General features: G+C 38.0%; 1 protein-coding gene across 1 annotated transcript; it reads left to right on the top strand.

Annotated features, from left to right (window-relative positions):
* Positions 1-69: 69 nt before the first annotated feature.
* Positions 70-14,991, top strand: LOC131843568 (radial spoke head protein 6 homolog A). Its single transcript, XM_059192243.1, has 13 exons — positions 70-319; positions 751-940; positions 1,527-1,652; positions 3,098-3,186; positions 5,163-5,250; positions 6,512-6,590; positions 7,270-7,403; positions 8,981-9,100; positions 9,597-9,750; positions 11,666-11,811; positions 12,254-12,468; positions 14,090-14,234; positions 14,893-14,991. The coding sequence occupies exons 1-13, from the start codon at positions 189-191 to the stop codon at positions 14,989-14,991; spliced, it is 1,716 nt and encodes a 571-aa protein (XP_059048226.1). The 5' UTR covers positions 70-188.
* Positions 14,992-15,965: the final 974 nt, after the last annotated feature.

Genomic DNA, 15,965 nt, shown 5'->3' with positions numbered 1-15,965 from the left:
AATTTCTAAAAAACTATTAGGTGGACATAAACTATTTTTTTCTGTTTATCTTGTCATTTTTATCATTTGTCATGTCTCTATAGTTTCCTTAGATTTTGTAAATTCCTTAGATTCAACGAATCAGTATAAAGCGTTCACATTTATTAATATTCATTATATAGGGATATGTAAAATAATAATTGATAAAAATGGATCAAACATTTTTATTAGAACCGGATATAATAGCCGCCACAGAGAATGTTATGCCAGACTTAAATAACGAATTGGTCGTAGCTAAGAACTTTTTGAAACAGCAGAGTGCAGCCACGGGGGATTCCTTGTGAGTTTAATAAATCTACTTCCACGATAATAATCACTATATTTTTATAGCAGAGGAAACCCAACTATTGACTACAGTCCGCATCCTAAGTTGTTTAAGTTCAGAAGCTTTACCTACCCACTATCTTATTTATGAATATATGACATGATATGAATTTCAAATGGACATGCTCATGCATTTTATTTATAAAAAATAACTGACATACGACAAAAACTTCATAATTTGTTCTTTTAGTTTATGTGGGCCCGCGCACTCATAACTGTCTGGAAATTTTTTAATCGTATATTTTTTTAAAGTTTTTTTTAAATTCATACTTTGCTTTTCAAACTTCAAATGCTGGTTTCTTAAAAGATTTGGCACAATTGTCGCCTCGCTGGCGTAATCCGGCACTGCAACAAATTCGAGTATACTTCAATTAGAAACTTATGCAGGTACGATCACCTCGTGGATGTTGTACACAAGATATTGAGCCATAAACCACCTGACGTGGTGGACAACTTCGAGCAGTATTCATGGGAGGTGAAGCAAGAAAAGTTCCGACCTAATTTCGATCTGCTCAATGACATCTATTTGTCTCCACCGCAGCTCACGATGGTCCGGAGAGTGGATGAAATGTTTAGGGTAATGTAACATAATTGTTGTTCTTTAAATACTAATTTAGTAATTCCGCTATTTCGCGTGTACATTCTTTGTGCCATCTATTGTTAGTGTTACATGTTTAAAACTAGCTGTACCCGCGACTTCGTCAGCGTTGAATTGAACTTTATTTTTCTAAAATAAAATAGCCTAAATTACTCCATATTACAGAAGTTACCTGACAAAAAAGTCTTGTCAAAATCGGTCCAGCCATTTCAGAGATTAGCTGCAACAAACAGACATACAGACAGTACTTATTACTCAACTAAAAAAATACATTTACCAAAAACCAAAAACAATTGATCATTGGCAACCCTGAGATCGATCAAACAGGTTGATCGATCTCAGGGTTGCCAACCTCATGAAAGCTTTTTTAACATTCTAGATCTCGTTTCAGTTAGGACTGAGCTCTTTGTATCCTCTGGGCCCTGGGCTACAGCCCAAAAAGCCCTTAAGTGGATTCGCCCTATATTGTAGTATAGAACCTACTGCAGTTCTAGACATGTCAAGACGGTTATGTTGTGTGAACAATTTTAAACAACATCTTTCAAATGCATTTTCTCTTGAACAGCTGGTGTCTAGCAAATGGGAGAAAATGGATAATCTTGGCGAAGACGAGCAGGAGTTGGATCTAGAAGAAGACTCAGTTAAACCCAGGGTGGCTGACTTAATTGACCACAATTATTATTTCCGGCAGGTAAAAAAAATGTCCATGACTTAACATTTTTTTTTCGTTTGAATGGCAAACAAATTGAAATATTTAGTCCTAAGCTAAACAGAGCTTGCGTTAACACCCAGACCGATACAAAAACTCACACTCATGAACATAAATGTTTGTATCGGGCGAGGAATCGAATCCGCGACCATCGGAAATAAAGTGCTGTGCTAAACCGGTAGACCACTTATTTATTATTATTAATGTAGTAGCTGTGCACGCGATTTCACCCGCATGACATTTATAGCTTATGTATCATTCTGATGTCTAAGGTATATTACTGTAAAGTTTCATCAAAATCCGTTCAGTAGTTTTTGAGTAACAAACATAGATAGATCCATCCATACTCATAAACTTTCGCGTTTATAATATTATATTAATAAGATTTATTGTGTGAAAGACTACTATGAATAATATTATGTTATAGAGAGCTGTGCTACTACAAATAATGGGATGGTTTTTGATTTATTTAAAGGATGATAATGGAATGGTGCACCCGCATGCGCTAACGGTTTACGCTGGCGGGCCACCAGTGGAGGATGATAGGATGAACATAGTCAGATCAGTTAGCCCAACGTGACAAATTCGCCGGGAATGTACCACGATGTTTTCCAGGGGGAACCGCGTGGAGGTCGATCGGACATGGTACATTGCTGGGATCATTAGTCCACATTACTAACAATCTCTTTTGTTGTGACGGCTACTCGATTGTGGAACTCTTTACCTCACGAAATACGTGCCAGTTCTAGTATTGAAATATTCAAATGCCGATTAAAAACGTATTATCTTTCACAATGTTGACGTATTTTTATATTTATATATTTATGTATATATTATAATTACATTTTAACTTATGTCTTATAATTTATTTATGTACCATTTATGTATGTCTACATATTTATATGTTTATGTATGTCTATTGATACTTATAGTTAATATCATTAGAATAATATTTTAATATCTCCTCTTTTCGTACACGTATGTATGACTATTCTATTTAATACACGATCCTATAACATTTTCTAAGTTTTTTTTTTATCTCAGGACAATTCACACAGCGCCATCTAGACCCACGTTAAGCTACCTAAAGCTTGTGTTATGGGTACTAGATAACTGATACAAGTACATAGATATTTTTTATTTCGTAAATACATACATATTATACATGGAAAACACCCAGACCGATACAAACAATCATACTCATGAATACAAATGTTTGTGCCGTGCGAGGAATCGAACCCGCGACCATCGAACGTAAAGCGGTGTGCTAGACCGCTATACCACCGAGGTCGTCAAGGTTTGCTGGAAGAAATTTCTTTTTAGAGATAAGCTCGCCCTCGTACATTACATTTATTCTGTATAATTTCATTTATTATGTGTGTGTGTACAATAAATAATAAATAAAATCTCATCTACCCCCCACTTAGGGTGGTTATGGATTGCCAGAAAGTGAGTGTTTTGCTGTATACATCGCTCTCAATATGCTGGCTATCAAAGAACCTGTTGCTACAGTCAGGTGAGACCATGTCCGTTCTATACCTTCTTACCTCTACTACTCAGGAGCGGGTTAACCAAATGGCGCCCCTAGTCATTGTATTTTTTTATTGATGATAATGGAATGATTCACCTATCTGCGCTAACGGTTTACGCTGGCGGGCCAGTGGAGGATGATAAGATGACCATGAGGTCAGGTCAGGTAGCTCATCGTGAAAATTCACCAGGAAGTTATCACGATGGTTTCCAGGGAGAACCGCGGTTGTCAGCCTGACATGGTACATTGTTAGCAATAAGATCATCAGTCCACATTTCTTAAAATCCCCTTTTCCCCTTTTTTCATTGTATTTTTGGGGGCGTGTATAAAAAAGAAGTATTGAAAGGAATTCGTTGACTGCTATGGTATGTCTAAATAAATAAAATAATAGAGTGTAAGATTCCTGTTCTCAAATCAAGTGAAATATCATTATGCGTGTCGTAGACCTTAGGAGTTCGTTGTTAGAAACTCTTATGATGTGTCAAATATACCATAAGTGCGGATCGAGCAGACGAGCTAAGAACTGACAGGAAATACAGCACTTCTTCTTTTCAAATCAGTCAAATCTACCGTCAGTTCGGAGTGCTGTCAAGCTAAGAGAACTTGACAAGAAACTCAGCTCTTATTCTTTTCAAATAAGAATAGAATAGAATAAAAAATCATTTATTCAAATAAACTTAATTTAAGCAATTTTGAATATTCAACAATTTTTTTTAAAATCTACCGTTTATTCGGATAGCTGTCTCATCACAAGAAGAATAAGCAAGAAACTTGTGTGTTGCTCTTGTAAACAATCCTTGTAAGTTCACATTTTACAAGTCGAAACTTGTGAATACAAACTACCAACCAGCACTAATTCATTTAGGCTCAAATATAAAAACACAATAAGATTAAATCAGTCGTAGTGATAAGAGCAGACCAGTCCCTACAAGCAGCACTCATTCACTAGTATGACGGATGAGCCAGCCATTACTGCGCTCGACCATGTTTTAGGGAGCCCAATGACCACCACGCCGCCACATGTCTGGACATTTTAGTGAGCATGACTACTCATTCCACTCGACCTCGTCATAGCTACTTATTTAAATTTATTATATGGTACTTACAGTATTCTCACTTTACATAAGGATACATGCGGCAATCACTACAAAAGCCGCTACGCTATCATAAGCTGGTACATTACAAAAATATAAGTTCATTCTTAAAATGTAATCACGACTAGCATATGCTATTGCAATTTTTGCCAAAATAACATAATTTATTATCCACAACCTGAACAGACCAGTCCCCACAAGCAGCACCCGTTCATGTGTATGACGCATGCCATCCCTTCCTTTTTTGAGCTTAGGTATAGCACAACCATGGCCACAATAGCTTGCTAGCTTGCCTTACCCTGGCTCTGACCTGTAATGTACCTAACTAAAACTAAAAAAATAAATTATCTAAGTACTGCTAAAAAAATATTATCTTAGTATTATCTAAGCGTGCTAAACCGCTAGATCTCCAAGGCCGTCAATATTTGCTTTCTAAACTGCTTTATACTATGCTATGAAAGCTGGTTATTGTTTTAATTTACCTTTTACCATCGCACCGCTCGCCATCGACAAGGAATTCATCCCCACACGCTAAAACCTAAGTGGTGAAACAGTTTCAGAGGAGCTTCCTCCCGCGTACACTTAGATTGTGGAATGAACTACCTGCCGACGTTTTCTCGAGAGATTAGTAGTTGCCGACCCTTAAGAAACCTTAATATACCCTTCTTGAGAAACCCCACGCTGTAGTCATGAGTCTCGAGAATACCTCGGCAGGTAGTTCATTCCACAATCTAAGCGCACGTGACACCCCTGTCTGAGTGTTTCAGGCATCCATAGGCTACGGTAACCGTTTACTATCAGATGGGCCCTATGCTTGTCTGCCACCTATGTGGTATAAAAGAAATATATTACTTTATGGTGTGGTAGATTCTTCGGCAAGATTTTCGGAACGAAGGCGAATTACTATGTTGCAGAAACGGATCTCACTATAGAAGAGCTGGACAGGAGAATTAGGGTAAATTGATACCAAATGTTTACAGTCTGTTATTGCTAATAACTCTGTTAGGAAGTGTATTATAGAATTATTATCAGTAGCGGCTTTAGGGGGTGGCAATAAGGCCATCGCCCGGGGCCTCGCTCTTGTAGGGGCCTCGCTCTTGTAGGGGCCTCGCTCTTGTAGGGGCCTCGCTCTTGTAGGGGCCTCGCTCTTGTAGGGGCCTCGCTCTTGTAGGGGCCTCGCTCTTGTAGGGGCCTCGCTCTTGTAGGGGCCTCGCTCTTGTAGGGGCCTCGCTCTTGTAGGGGCCTCGCATTACAATTGAAGCAAATTTTAAACAACCAATGAGTTGCATTTTGCCTACTGGTAAGTTGCAAAAACTTCCCGATTTAGACATTTAATCGCAAATGAACAAAATTATCAATAATAAAATATACAAAAGAAACCCTATTTAAAAAAATGTACAGGTTAAATTTTTTTTTGGAAGGAGCTGTACCCGCGACTTCTTCCGCGTGGAATTTAACTTTATTTTTCTAAAATAAAATTATCCTAAGTTACTTCTTATTAACATCAGCTACCTGCCAATAAAAGTCTTGTCAAAATCGGTCCAGCCATTTCAGAGATTTAGTATAGAATAGAATAGAAAATCATTTATTCAAATAACATTAATTTAAACACTTTTGAATAGTCATAACAATTTTTTTTTATCTACCGCTTGTTCACCGGTTCTCAATTAACCGAAACAAACAGACAGGCAGACAAAAATTGCAAAAAATGTTATTTTGCTGTATGTGCGATATTTATATTCCTATGCATGTAAGTATGAAAGTGGCACCGGTGTCAGAGAGGTTGAAGAGTAATCGTCTATCATGGTATGGACATGTAATGCGTAGGAACGAGGATAATTGTTACATATGAATGTGGATGGTTATAAGGGCAGAGGAAGGCAAAAAAAGAGATGGATGGACTGTGTGAAAGATGATATGGTAAGAAAGGAAGTAAATAACGCGATGACTGCGAACAGGGATGAATGGAAGCGAAAAACATATTACGCCGACCCCAAATAAATGGGATAAGGAAGAAGCAGATGATGCATGTAGTAAAAAGCGGTTATTTCACTATTACAAACGGACACTCCAATTTTATTTATATGTATAGCTGTATGAATGATAACATTATTCAAGAGCCCCAGGTAATTAGACGCTGTTGCCATGTAAATATAATACTTAATGTAACATATGTAACGTTTGATTTGAATTATAATATATTTTTTCTGCGTTAGGAGTTTGAACTGAAAGACATGCCTGGCGAGGGTTTGGAGGAAACCCGCGCAGTGGACGCGGAAGAACAAAAGGAATTGAGTAAATTGATCATCATAAGAACACTTTATAATCACCAATCACACTCCTAGACACAGGCTACACATAAGAGGAGAATTTAGTCTATTACCTACTTTTTTGGGTGTAATGCTATTTTTTTAACAATTCTCATAGCGCCATCTAGTCTCAAACTTAGCAGAGCTTGTTATGAGTATACTGTATAACTGATAAATACATAGATAGGTACATTTTGTGTGTAAATACATAGAAAACATCCAGAAACGAATAATCGTACTCAATTCTGCGTGAATACGAAGAATGAATACAAATATTTTACCGAGGAATCGAACCCGCGATCATCGGATGTAAGGGGCTATGCTATAGCGGACCATCGAGGCCGTCAATATAATATGAATTTTTAAGTTCATTAAATTCCTGTACATTTTTTTTTATACCACTTAGGTGGCAAACAAGCATACGGCGCATCTGATGGTAAACGGTCACCGTAGCATATTGACGCCTGACATACGCGTTGCCGACCCTTAAGAAACCTTAATATACCCTTCTTGAAAAACCCCATGCTGTAGTCTCTCGAGAAAACCTCGGCAGGTAGTTCATTCTAGAATCTAAGTGTACACATACGTATGTACATAGTCATAAAATATGAATACCACATAATAACTTTATTATGTGGTTAATACCAAGACTGTTTGTTATGAAGTGGGCGAAGGTGAAGGTCATGAAGAGAAACCGAAGGAACCGGTGCCACCAAAACTACCACCGCTACCCGTATCCACCTGGCAGCCCCCGCCGGCCATACCCCACGAGAGACCCGGACAAGGGGCCAATAAAAAGGTTTGAACAAACGCATCACGTCACCTCACCATCCCCTCCGATCGATCCCCCGCCCAATTCAAACGAGGATCGATATTACGACGGCCTGAGCCGAGGTTCGAACCCCTAGTGGTGCCCTCAGGCTAAGGTCGTATCCGTCAGGCGGGAGTTGGCCTTCAGCCGCTCCATAAGTCCTTCCGCGGGTTTGGAGTGCCATCTGCACTCGTCCCCTATCGTCCAGTGAAGCTGTAAAGGCCAGATGCGGCCAACAGCATTAGAGTAGTCCGAAAAATAAAAAGCATCACCTCAAGAATCATCATTGCTTTGCAATCTCATTATTTGGGGGAGAGGATTGTTAGTAATAGGAACTAGTAATTCCCATTGCTAGCAATGTACCATGACATATTGAATTAAATATTATACAATTTTAATAATACAGTTTCAATTTATTAATTATTACGATCATTATTATTATTTTTTGTATAACACGGGACAAACGAGCATGCGGCTCACCTGATGGTAAGTGATTACCGCCGCCCATGAGCACACCAGGGGAATTGCAAGTACGTTGTCAGCCTTTTAAAAAGGAATAAGCTCTTTTCTTGAAGGTTTCAATATCGTATCGGTGATGCAATATCTCGCCGCAAAGCCAATGGGCCGAGTCTGTCACATAGACGTTGATTATCAATGATTCTGGCTGCTCGGTTCTGAATGCGGTCAAATGGAAGTAGCTGGTATTGTGGTGCTCCGGCCCAGAGATGAGAACAGTATTCCATATGCGGCCGGATCTGCGCCTTGTATAATTGCAAGCGATCGGCCGCCGTGAAATACCGTCTCACTCTACTGAGCACACCAAGCTTCTTTGAGGCTATTTTAGCCTTGTCCTCCAAATGACCGCAAAACTGAACGTCACTGGATATATCAACGCCAAGGACCTCGAGATTTGGCTTCACATCAAGGAGAGTGTCTTGAAACTGAGGAGATACGATAAATGGATTCTTTTTAGCGGTAAACGCGCAAACTTGTTTCTTCTTGGGGTTGAATTGAACACAATTTTCCTGATCCCAAACCGAAACCTGGTGGAGTGAAGTTTCGATTTCGGACACAAGTTTGTTCCGGTACTCTATAACTTCTGCCTGCGACATATTAGCATGGCCGCTGTACAAGGCATCTCCGGTACTGTCATCCGCATAGCAATGAATGTTGTTGACTTGTAACATGTCCTTGATATGCAGAAGGAACAGAGTCGGAGACAGCACACAGCCTTGTGGAACACCAGCATTCACAGAGTGTGGGTCGGAGCAAGCACCATCGACAACGATCTTGATGCTCCGATCAGCGAGAAAGCTGGCGACCCATTTGCATAACTTCGCAGGCAACCCAAAGGATGGTAGCTTTGAAAGAAGAGCCTTGTGCCAAACCCGATCAAAGGCCTTCGCAATATCCAGACTAACTCTCAATAGCCTCTGCCCATCGATGTGTCAAATACGCTAGAAGATCACCAATCGAAAACAACTGGTTCACTTCTATTTCATATACCATTTACCATCATGTGGGCCATCAGTTTGTTTGCCATTCTTATTCTATTGTAATTGCAGGTGTACTGGGTGTGCCACCTTCCTGGCGAACCGTGGGTGTGTCTGCCAGACGTAACTCCTGAACAGATCAGGGTCGCTAGGAACATTGTGCGGTGCATGACGGGTGATTTGGATGCAGAGGTAAATTTTGTTGTGATGGTTTATTTGATTGCTTCTGTGGTCTTGCGGTTCAACTCACCGTTTTATTTCCAATGATCGCGTGTTGGATTCATCGCACAGTACGAACATCTGTATTCATAGGTATTATTACTTGTATTGATCTGGGTGTTATCTGTGTATATATTTATTATTATTATTTCATTTATTTCGGATATGTACCCATATTATATTAGTAAACAACTTATAAACTATGTTAGTAAATTACAATTTTATATATTTATGTCTATGTCCACGTTCAGAAGCCCTGGGTCAGCAGCAATGCAGCGATATCCAGTGCCAGATTTACCAGTTAAACATATCTATTAGTTGTGTAGTACCCACAAAGGAGACTCTGCTTAGCTTGAGACTACATGTTTGCAATTTGTCCAGGAATATTTTTATTATGTCATTTTCTTTTTGTATGGAAATTTGTACTAAATAACAGAAATTACATGGAAGCTAATCTCGCGCTCTTCAGGTCCTTTCGTTTCCACCGTTCAACGGCACGGAGCGAAATTTCCTGCGCGCGCAGATAGCCCGCATCGCCGCCGCTACCTGCGTGTCTCCGCAGGGTTTCTACACGTACGGCTCTGGTGAAGAGGAAGAGGATATAGACATGGAAGAAGGCGGAGGTGGGCTTTTTTTATATAATTGGTATTGATACTTGGTTCGTACAGGTATGAGAGGGTGACGATTCCTTACCTGTGTTATAGTTAACACAATTTTATCTAGGACGAACCAAGGCCAAAGTTCTTGGAACTACGGTACCAAGTACAAAGTAAGGCTGGCTATGCCATACGGAGTGGAATGTTGGCCAGTTACTAAGAAGACATTTACAAAAGCTTTATCATACCACAGAAGAGAAAATATTGCAATGGTTCGGTGAAGTCACGAGACTTCGATTCGAGATTTGAAACGAATAAATCTGTGATAGTTTTAAAGTGGCCCCAAAAACAGAAAAACTCACCGAAAGACGTCTCAGATGGTATGACCATGTAATGCGAAGAGATAAGGAATATATGGTCTTAAAAGCTTTACAACTGGCACGAAAATAAAAGAGGTAGAGGACGTCTGGTGGACCAGCGTGAAATCTCATCTCAACGGAAAAATGACTAGATTCGACAACCTAGGACAGGTTGTCTTGGCGCCGCAAAATTAGGAGAGCTACTAAAAGTGGAGTAGCGCAAAGAAGAAGGTATGGTAAACAAGCTGATGTCCCACTTAATGGTAGGACATCGTCCATTCCAGCATGAAATCTCATCTCAACGGAAAAATGACTCGAATCGACAACCTAGGACAGGTTGTCTTGGCGCCGCAAAATTAGGAGAGCTACTAAAAGTGGAGTAGCGCAAAGAAGAAGGTATGGTAAACAAGCTGATGTCCCACTTAGTAGGACGTCGTCCAGTAAAGCTGTAAAGGCTAGCTAGGGCTAACAACAATTGAAATGTTTGAAATTAAAGATTTTATGGCATCGAAATGACCAATAACGATCTCAATGAAGATACCACCATCAGATCCACCATCGAGTGACTTGGACTTCAACTCAAAGACCCTTATAGGCCGTACTACATGGTATGTAGAGTCTTGTATGTCGACGTACTTCTAAATATATATGTATTCTAGAATGCAATTGGGATGACAACAAATCTTATAGCCACTTGAGGGACATTGGTAACCGTCGGGCACAAGTATGGACAGCATGGCGAAAATGATGTTATCTGAACAATAGCTACATGCGTGCATTGCCATTTCGGAGAACTAAAGGGGCCTGCGTAATTTCTCTTCTGCACCCCAACCTTTATAACGAAACAGGAAGCGAAATGACTTGAAACACGCGCTATCACGTGCGAAAGAGTGATCAATAAAATAGTAAAATGGAATCCCTCACAAGACTGGCTTTCCCGCGCTAAATCACGCGCACCTGTCGTGTAAAGGGCATCTTCATTATCATTACATAGTATAAAACAAAGTCGCTGTCATTATCATATATACTTAACTCTTTAAAACTAAGCATTAAATACATAGAGTGATTAAGGAGGAAGGTTTATGTGTATAATACATGTAAGTGCGCTGTTTAGTATAAAACAAAGTCGCTGTCGCTGTCTGTCCGTCCCTATGTATACTTAACTCTTTAAAACTAAGCGGTTTTTTAAATAGATAGAGTGATTAAGAAGGAAGGTTTATGTGTATAATACAAGTACACCCGTGCAAGCCGGGGTGGGTAGCTAGTTTAGTATAAAACAAAGTCGCTGTCGCTGTCTGTCTGTCCCTATGTATGCTTAAATCTTTAAAACTACGCAACAGATTAAGAAGCGGTTTTTTTTAATAGATAGAGTGATTCAAGAGGAAGATTTATATGTATAATACATGTACACCCGTGCGAACCGGGGCGAGTAGCTAGTATAATATAAATCGCGGCTGAAGTAGTTAATATCATCATCCAAAAACAAAAAGAAATTAAACACAATAGAGAATTTAATAAAATTAATTAAAAAAGCTCATAACATAAGTGACTCTACAAGAAGCTATTTTTTTTTCATTCTGCAGGCGACATGGATTTCAACCCAAATCCTTTCTACCAGGGGCATACGATTAAAGATCTTCTAGACTCGAATCTGACGTACTGGGTCCACCACGGCAGGTGTATACTGAAACAGGGAAGGACCTTATGGTGGAATCCTAACATGGGAATGGTAAAATTTTTAATAATAAACCTAATATAATTTATAAAACAGCTAGTCCCAAGCTAAGCAGACCTTATGTTATGGGCACTAGACAACTGATATAAATACTTAGATACATTTTTTTTTTCTAAATAAAAATATACCGATACATACTAACAGTTTTTTTCCCTTTATTTATTTAGGAGCTTAGCACAATATAGTAAAAGTTATACTCATGAAAGCAAATGTTATCGTCGTTGCGAGGTATCGAACCCGCACCTATCAGAAGTAAACCTTGTATATAACAAAGTCGCTGTCGCTCTCTGTCCCTATGTATGCTTAAATCTTTAAAACGGATTTTGAAGCAGTTTTTTTAAATAGATAGAGTGATTCAAGAGGAAGGTTTATATAATACATGGACACCCAGGCTTAGCAGGGGCGAGTAGCTAGTTCATTAATATTTCCAACACAGGAGGAAGGATTAGAAGAAGAAGAGGATGATGGTCCACCTCCAGTGGAGCCGGAAGTCGGTCCGCCGCTGTTCAGCCCGCTGTCGGAAGACGCCAGGGTGGAGGGACTGCCCGCTTGGAGCCCACGCATCAGTACCAACCTGGCACCAGATCGTGCTCTAGCAGTGCTGAGAAGCAACATTTGGCCCGGTGCGGTGGCATACGCCACTAATGGGAAGTGAGTTTTGTTTTAATGAATTGGGTTGAATTTTCTGAAGTAAATTTTATTATTTAATGTATTTATATTATTTTGTTTATTTCCGCCACCGTTAATTAGCATGCCCTAGTAATTTAAAACAAACAAATACATGAGTAAAAAATATATATTATTACTGTACGACCTCGGTGGTTTTGCACTCAGCCTTACTTCCAATGGTCGCGGGTTCGATCTTCGCACGGTACAAACATTTTGTATTCATGAGTATGAGTGTTTGTATCAGTCTGGTATAGGTATCTGGTATTGGTATCTATGTACAATATGTATATATTTACGAAAAAATATATATTATGATATTACTATATATTTGTATCAGTTATCTAGAAATGAAATGAAATAATTTATTTGCGAAATATTGTTACAGCATTATAATTAATATGATTTTACATGTAATTGATTGATCAGCAAAATTTACCATACAGGCATGCATACGTGAAGGTGTTTGTGTTACTTAAATATTCTTGGACACTAAAAATTACCAAGTGACATCCAATTCTTTAGTTTGCGTTTGAATAACGTATGAGATCCCAGTTCTTTAATCTCTCTTGGAGGATTAACTAATTAAATAACTAGTTAATCCTCCAAGAGAGATAAAACTAACTAATTCTGATATATTTACAAAAATAAAAATTCATTTTTTAATTAAAATTAGGGAGAATATTTGTTATAGTCTGTGCAATTATGTTATGAGTATTAGTCTATGCTCGGATTTGAGGATTAACTAGTTTTAGATTAGTAGTTATTAGTATTAGATTGACAGTTCTAGTATCCATAACACAAGCTTTAGCTAGCTTCACTTGGGATTAAGATTATTATTCTCTCTATCGTCTTACTCTATGATTATTACTGTAATTTGTGATAAACAGTGTTCGTAACAATGTTATATTTTTTTGTATTTAATGCTGTATAAAATTTGTCATAGTTTAATATATATAAAGAAAATACTGTGAGGTAATGAATAGAATCTGGCATCTAGTCGTAGAACAGTCAACATTAGGCTTCCAAACTCTGTTGTCTGATGATTACTTAAAGGCTAACCACATATATCAATGTGGGCGATGATTCAATAACGGAATTTGATCACTTATAATGATCATAAAGCTTCCAGTAGCGTTGGTCAGAATTCCGCACTGAATATTTGTGGTAAAATGCTCAATCAATCAAGATCTTTATTCCTGTAGGGGCCGTACATATGATTTTTCAAATCTACCGTCAGATTGGAGTGCTGGTACCGTCAGTTCGCAGCTAAGAACTGACAAGAAACTCAGTTCTTATTCTTCTCAAATTCTGACATATTTACAAAAATAAAGATTTATTTTTATATTAAAATTAGGGAGAATATTTGTTATAGTCTGTGCAATTATGTTATGAGTATTAGTCTATGCTCGGATTTGTGTAAGTCATTAAAAAATGAAGACGTTCTCAAGTTGACTGTTTATTTGGAATCCTTAATAATTCTAAAAAGTAACACATCATCTTACATGGCGCTGCAGATTTATTCACCGAACAGACCAGTCTCCACAAGCAGCACCCGTTCACGAGTATGACGGATGTAAAGTAAAAAACTACTGTATAATTTCAGAAAGTCTGAATGTATGTACGTGGGCTGGGGTCATAAGTTCCGTCCGCCGAACTATTCCCCGTCGCAGCTGCCCCGACCGCAGGACGAGTATGTTATAGGACCAGAGGTTATGGAGATGGCTGACCCAACCTTTGCGGATGAAGAGGTACAGTTGTTATATATATATATATATATATATATATATATATATATATATATATATATATATATATATATATACTAGAATATGCCATTGTAAATTATATAAGTTATTTTATTATTGTCAGACGTGTATTAAATAGTATATCTATATATATAAAATTGTATTTATATAAAAATATAAATAAAATTGTAGTGTCTGTTTGTAATATAGAAATAAGTTTTTTTTACATGCATATGAATATAAATACGGTACATACAAAAAATATAATTTTTACAATTTTTGTCTGTCTGTCTGTCTGTCTGTTTGTTCCGGCTAATCTCTGAAATGGCTGGATCCGATTTTGACGGGACTTTTTTTGGCAGGTAATTGATGTAATAAGGAATAACTTTCCCAGGCTACTTTTATATTATATATAAATAAAGTTAAATTCCACGCGGACGAAGTCGCGGGAACACGAAAGTCTTACATATAAAATTTTATATATTTCAGTTTAGAACCATGGTCTGCTAAGGGCTAACTTACAGTGCATTTTTTGCCAACCCTGTATAAAACTCCTAAAGATAAATTTTTAAATTAATTATATATCCATTACAGCCTGTAGAACAAGTTCAAGGTGTGTTAAGGGTTATTTTCATTTTAATTCTATTTCGTCTATTACTAGGCGTACCGCATCGCACATCTACCACCTGTACCACTGCCAGTGCTGGGCGAGGGCGAAGGTGAGGGCTTCGGGGAAGAAGACGAGGAAGAAGATGAATAGTTTAACACACAGATAATAAATAGATAGTGGATCTATCAAATGTTACGTTTAGTACCAAACGTTGATGAATTAGTTGCTTGTAAAGAATAAGTCACGTGGTACTAACAATTCAAAACTGTATTTTCGGTCGTTAAATTTGGTTAAAACAGCAGCCAATGTGACATTTTGTCAAGGTGACAATTTCATCACTTTACGTGGTACTAATAACTTTATAGTTTATCCGGCATCTATAGCTCCTCGGTCGTTAAATTTGGTTAAAAGAGCAGCCAATGCGACATTTTGTCAAGGTGACAACGTCATCACTACATGGTACTAATAACTTATATTGAAGGCATCTATAGCGCTTCGGTCGTTAAATTTGGTTAAAGAGCAGAATGCGACATTTTGTCAAGGTGACAACGTCATCACTACATGGTACTAATAACTGCTATAGCTTAGCCGGCATCTATAGCGCTTCGGTCGTTAAATTTGGTTAAAACTCAGCAGCCAATGCGACATTTTGTCAAGGTGACAACTTCATCACTACATGGTACTTTTAAAATAGCTTAGCCGGCATCTAAGCTCTTCGGTCGTTAAATTTGGTTAAAAAAAGCCAATGCGACATTTTGTCACGGTGACAAATTTATCACTGTTGTCAAGTCCATGCGAAGGTTTATTGTAGTTTTACGTTATGATATTGCAATCGATGTATCTTTATAATAACAAAAATGTTAAAAGAGAAGGGAAAAATTCATGTTTCTAGAATATTGGCAACGGTAGTTGCCATTAAAAACAAGGGAAAGATTTAGATGGTAACTTGTTGACTACGGTAGGTGTATTTGTTGTTAGTGTTACTTATTGTTATTTTTTAGGAACAATAAAGATTTAAATTCTATTAGGTAGTCCATGTTTAATCTATACATACAAATAAAATTGGAGTGTCTGTTTGTAATATTGAAATAACCCTTTTTACTACATGCATATGAATATGAATA

Source organism: Achroia grisella, unplaced genomic scaffold (assembly GCF_030625045.1).
Source record: "Achroia grisella isolate CSIRO2021 unplaced genomic scaffold, CSIRO_AGI_Agris_v1 utg1086, whole genome shotgun sequence".
NCBI classification, from domain to species: Eukaryota; Metazoa; Arthropoda; class Insecta; order Lepidoptera; family Pyralidae; genus Achroia; species Achroia grisella.
This window is presented reverse-complemented; position numbering and strand designations above follow the sequence as displayed.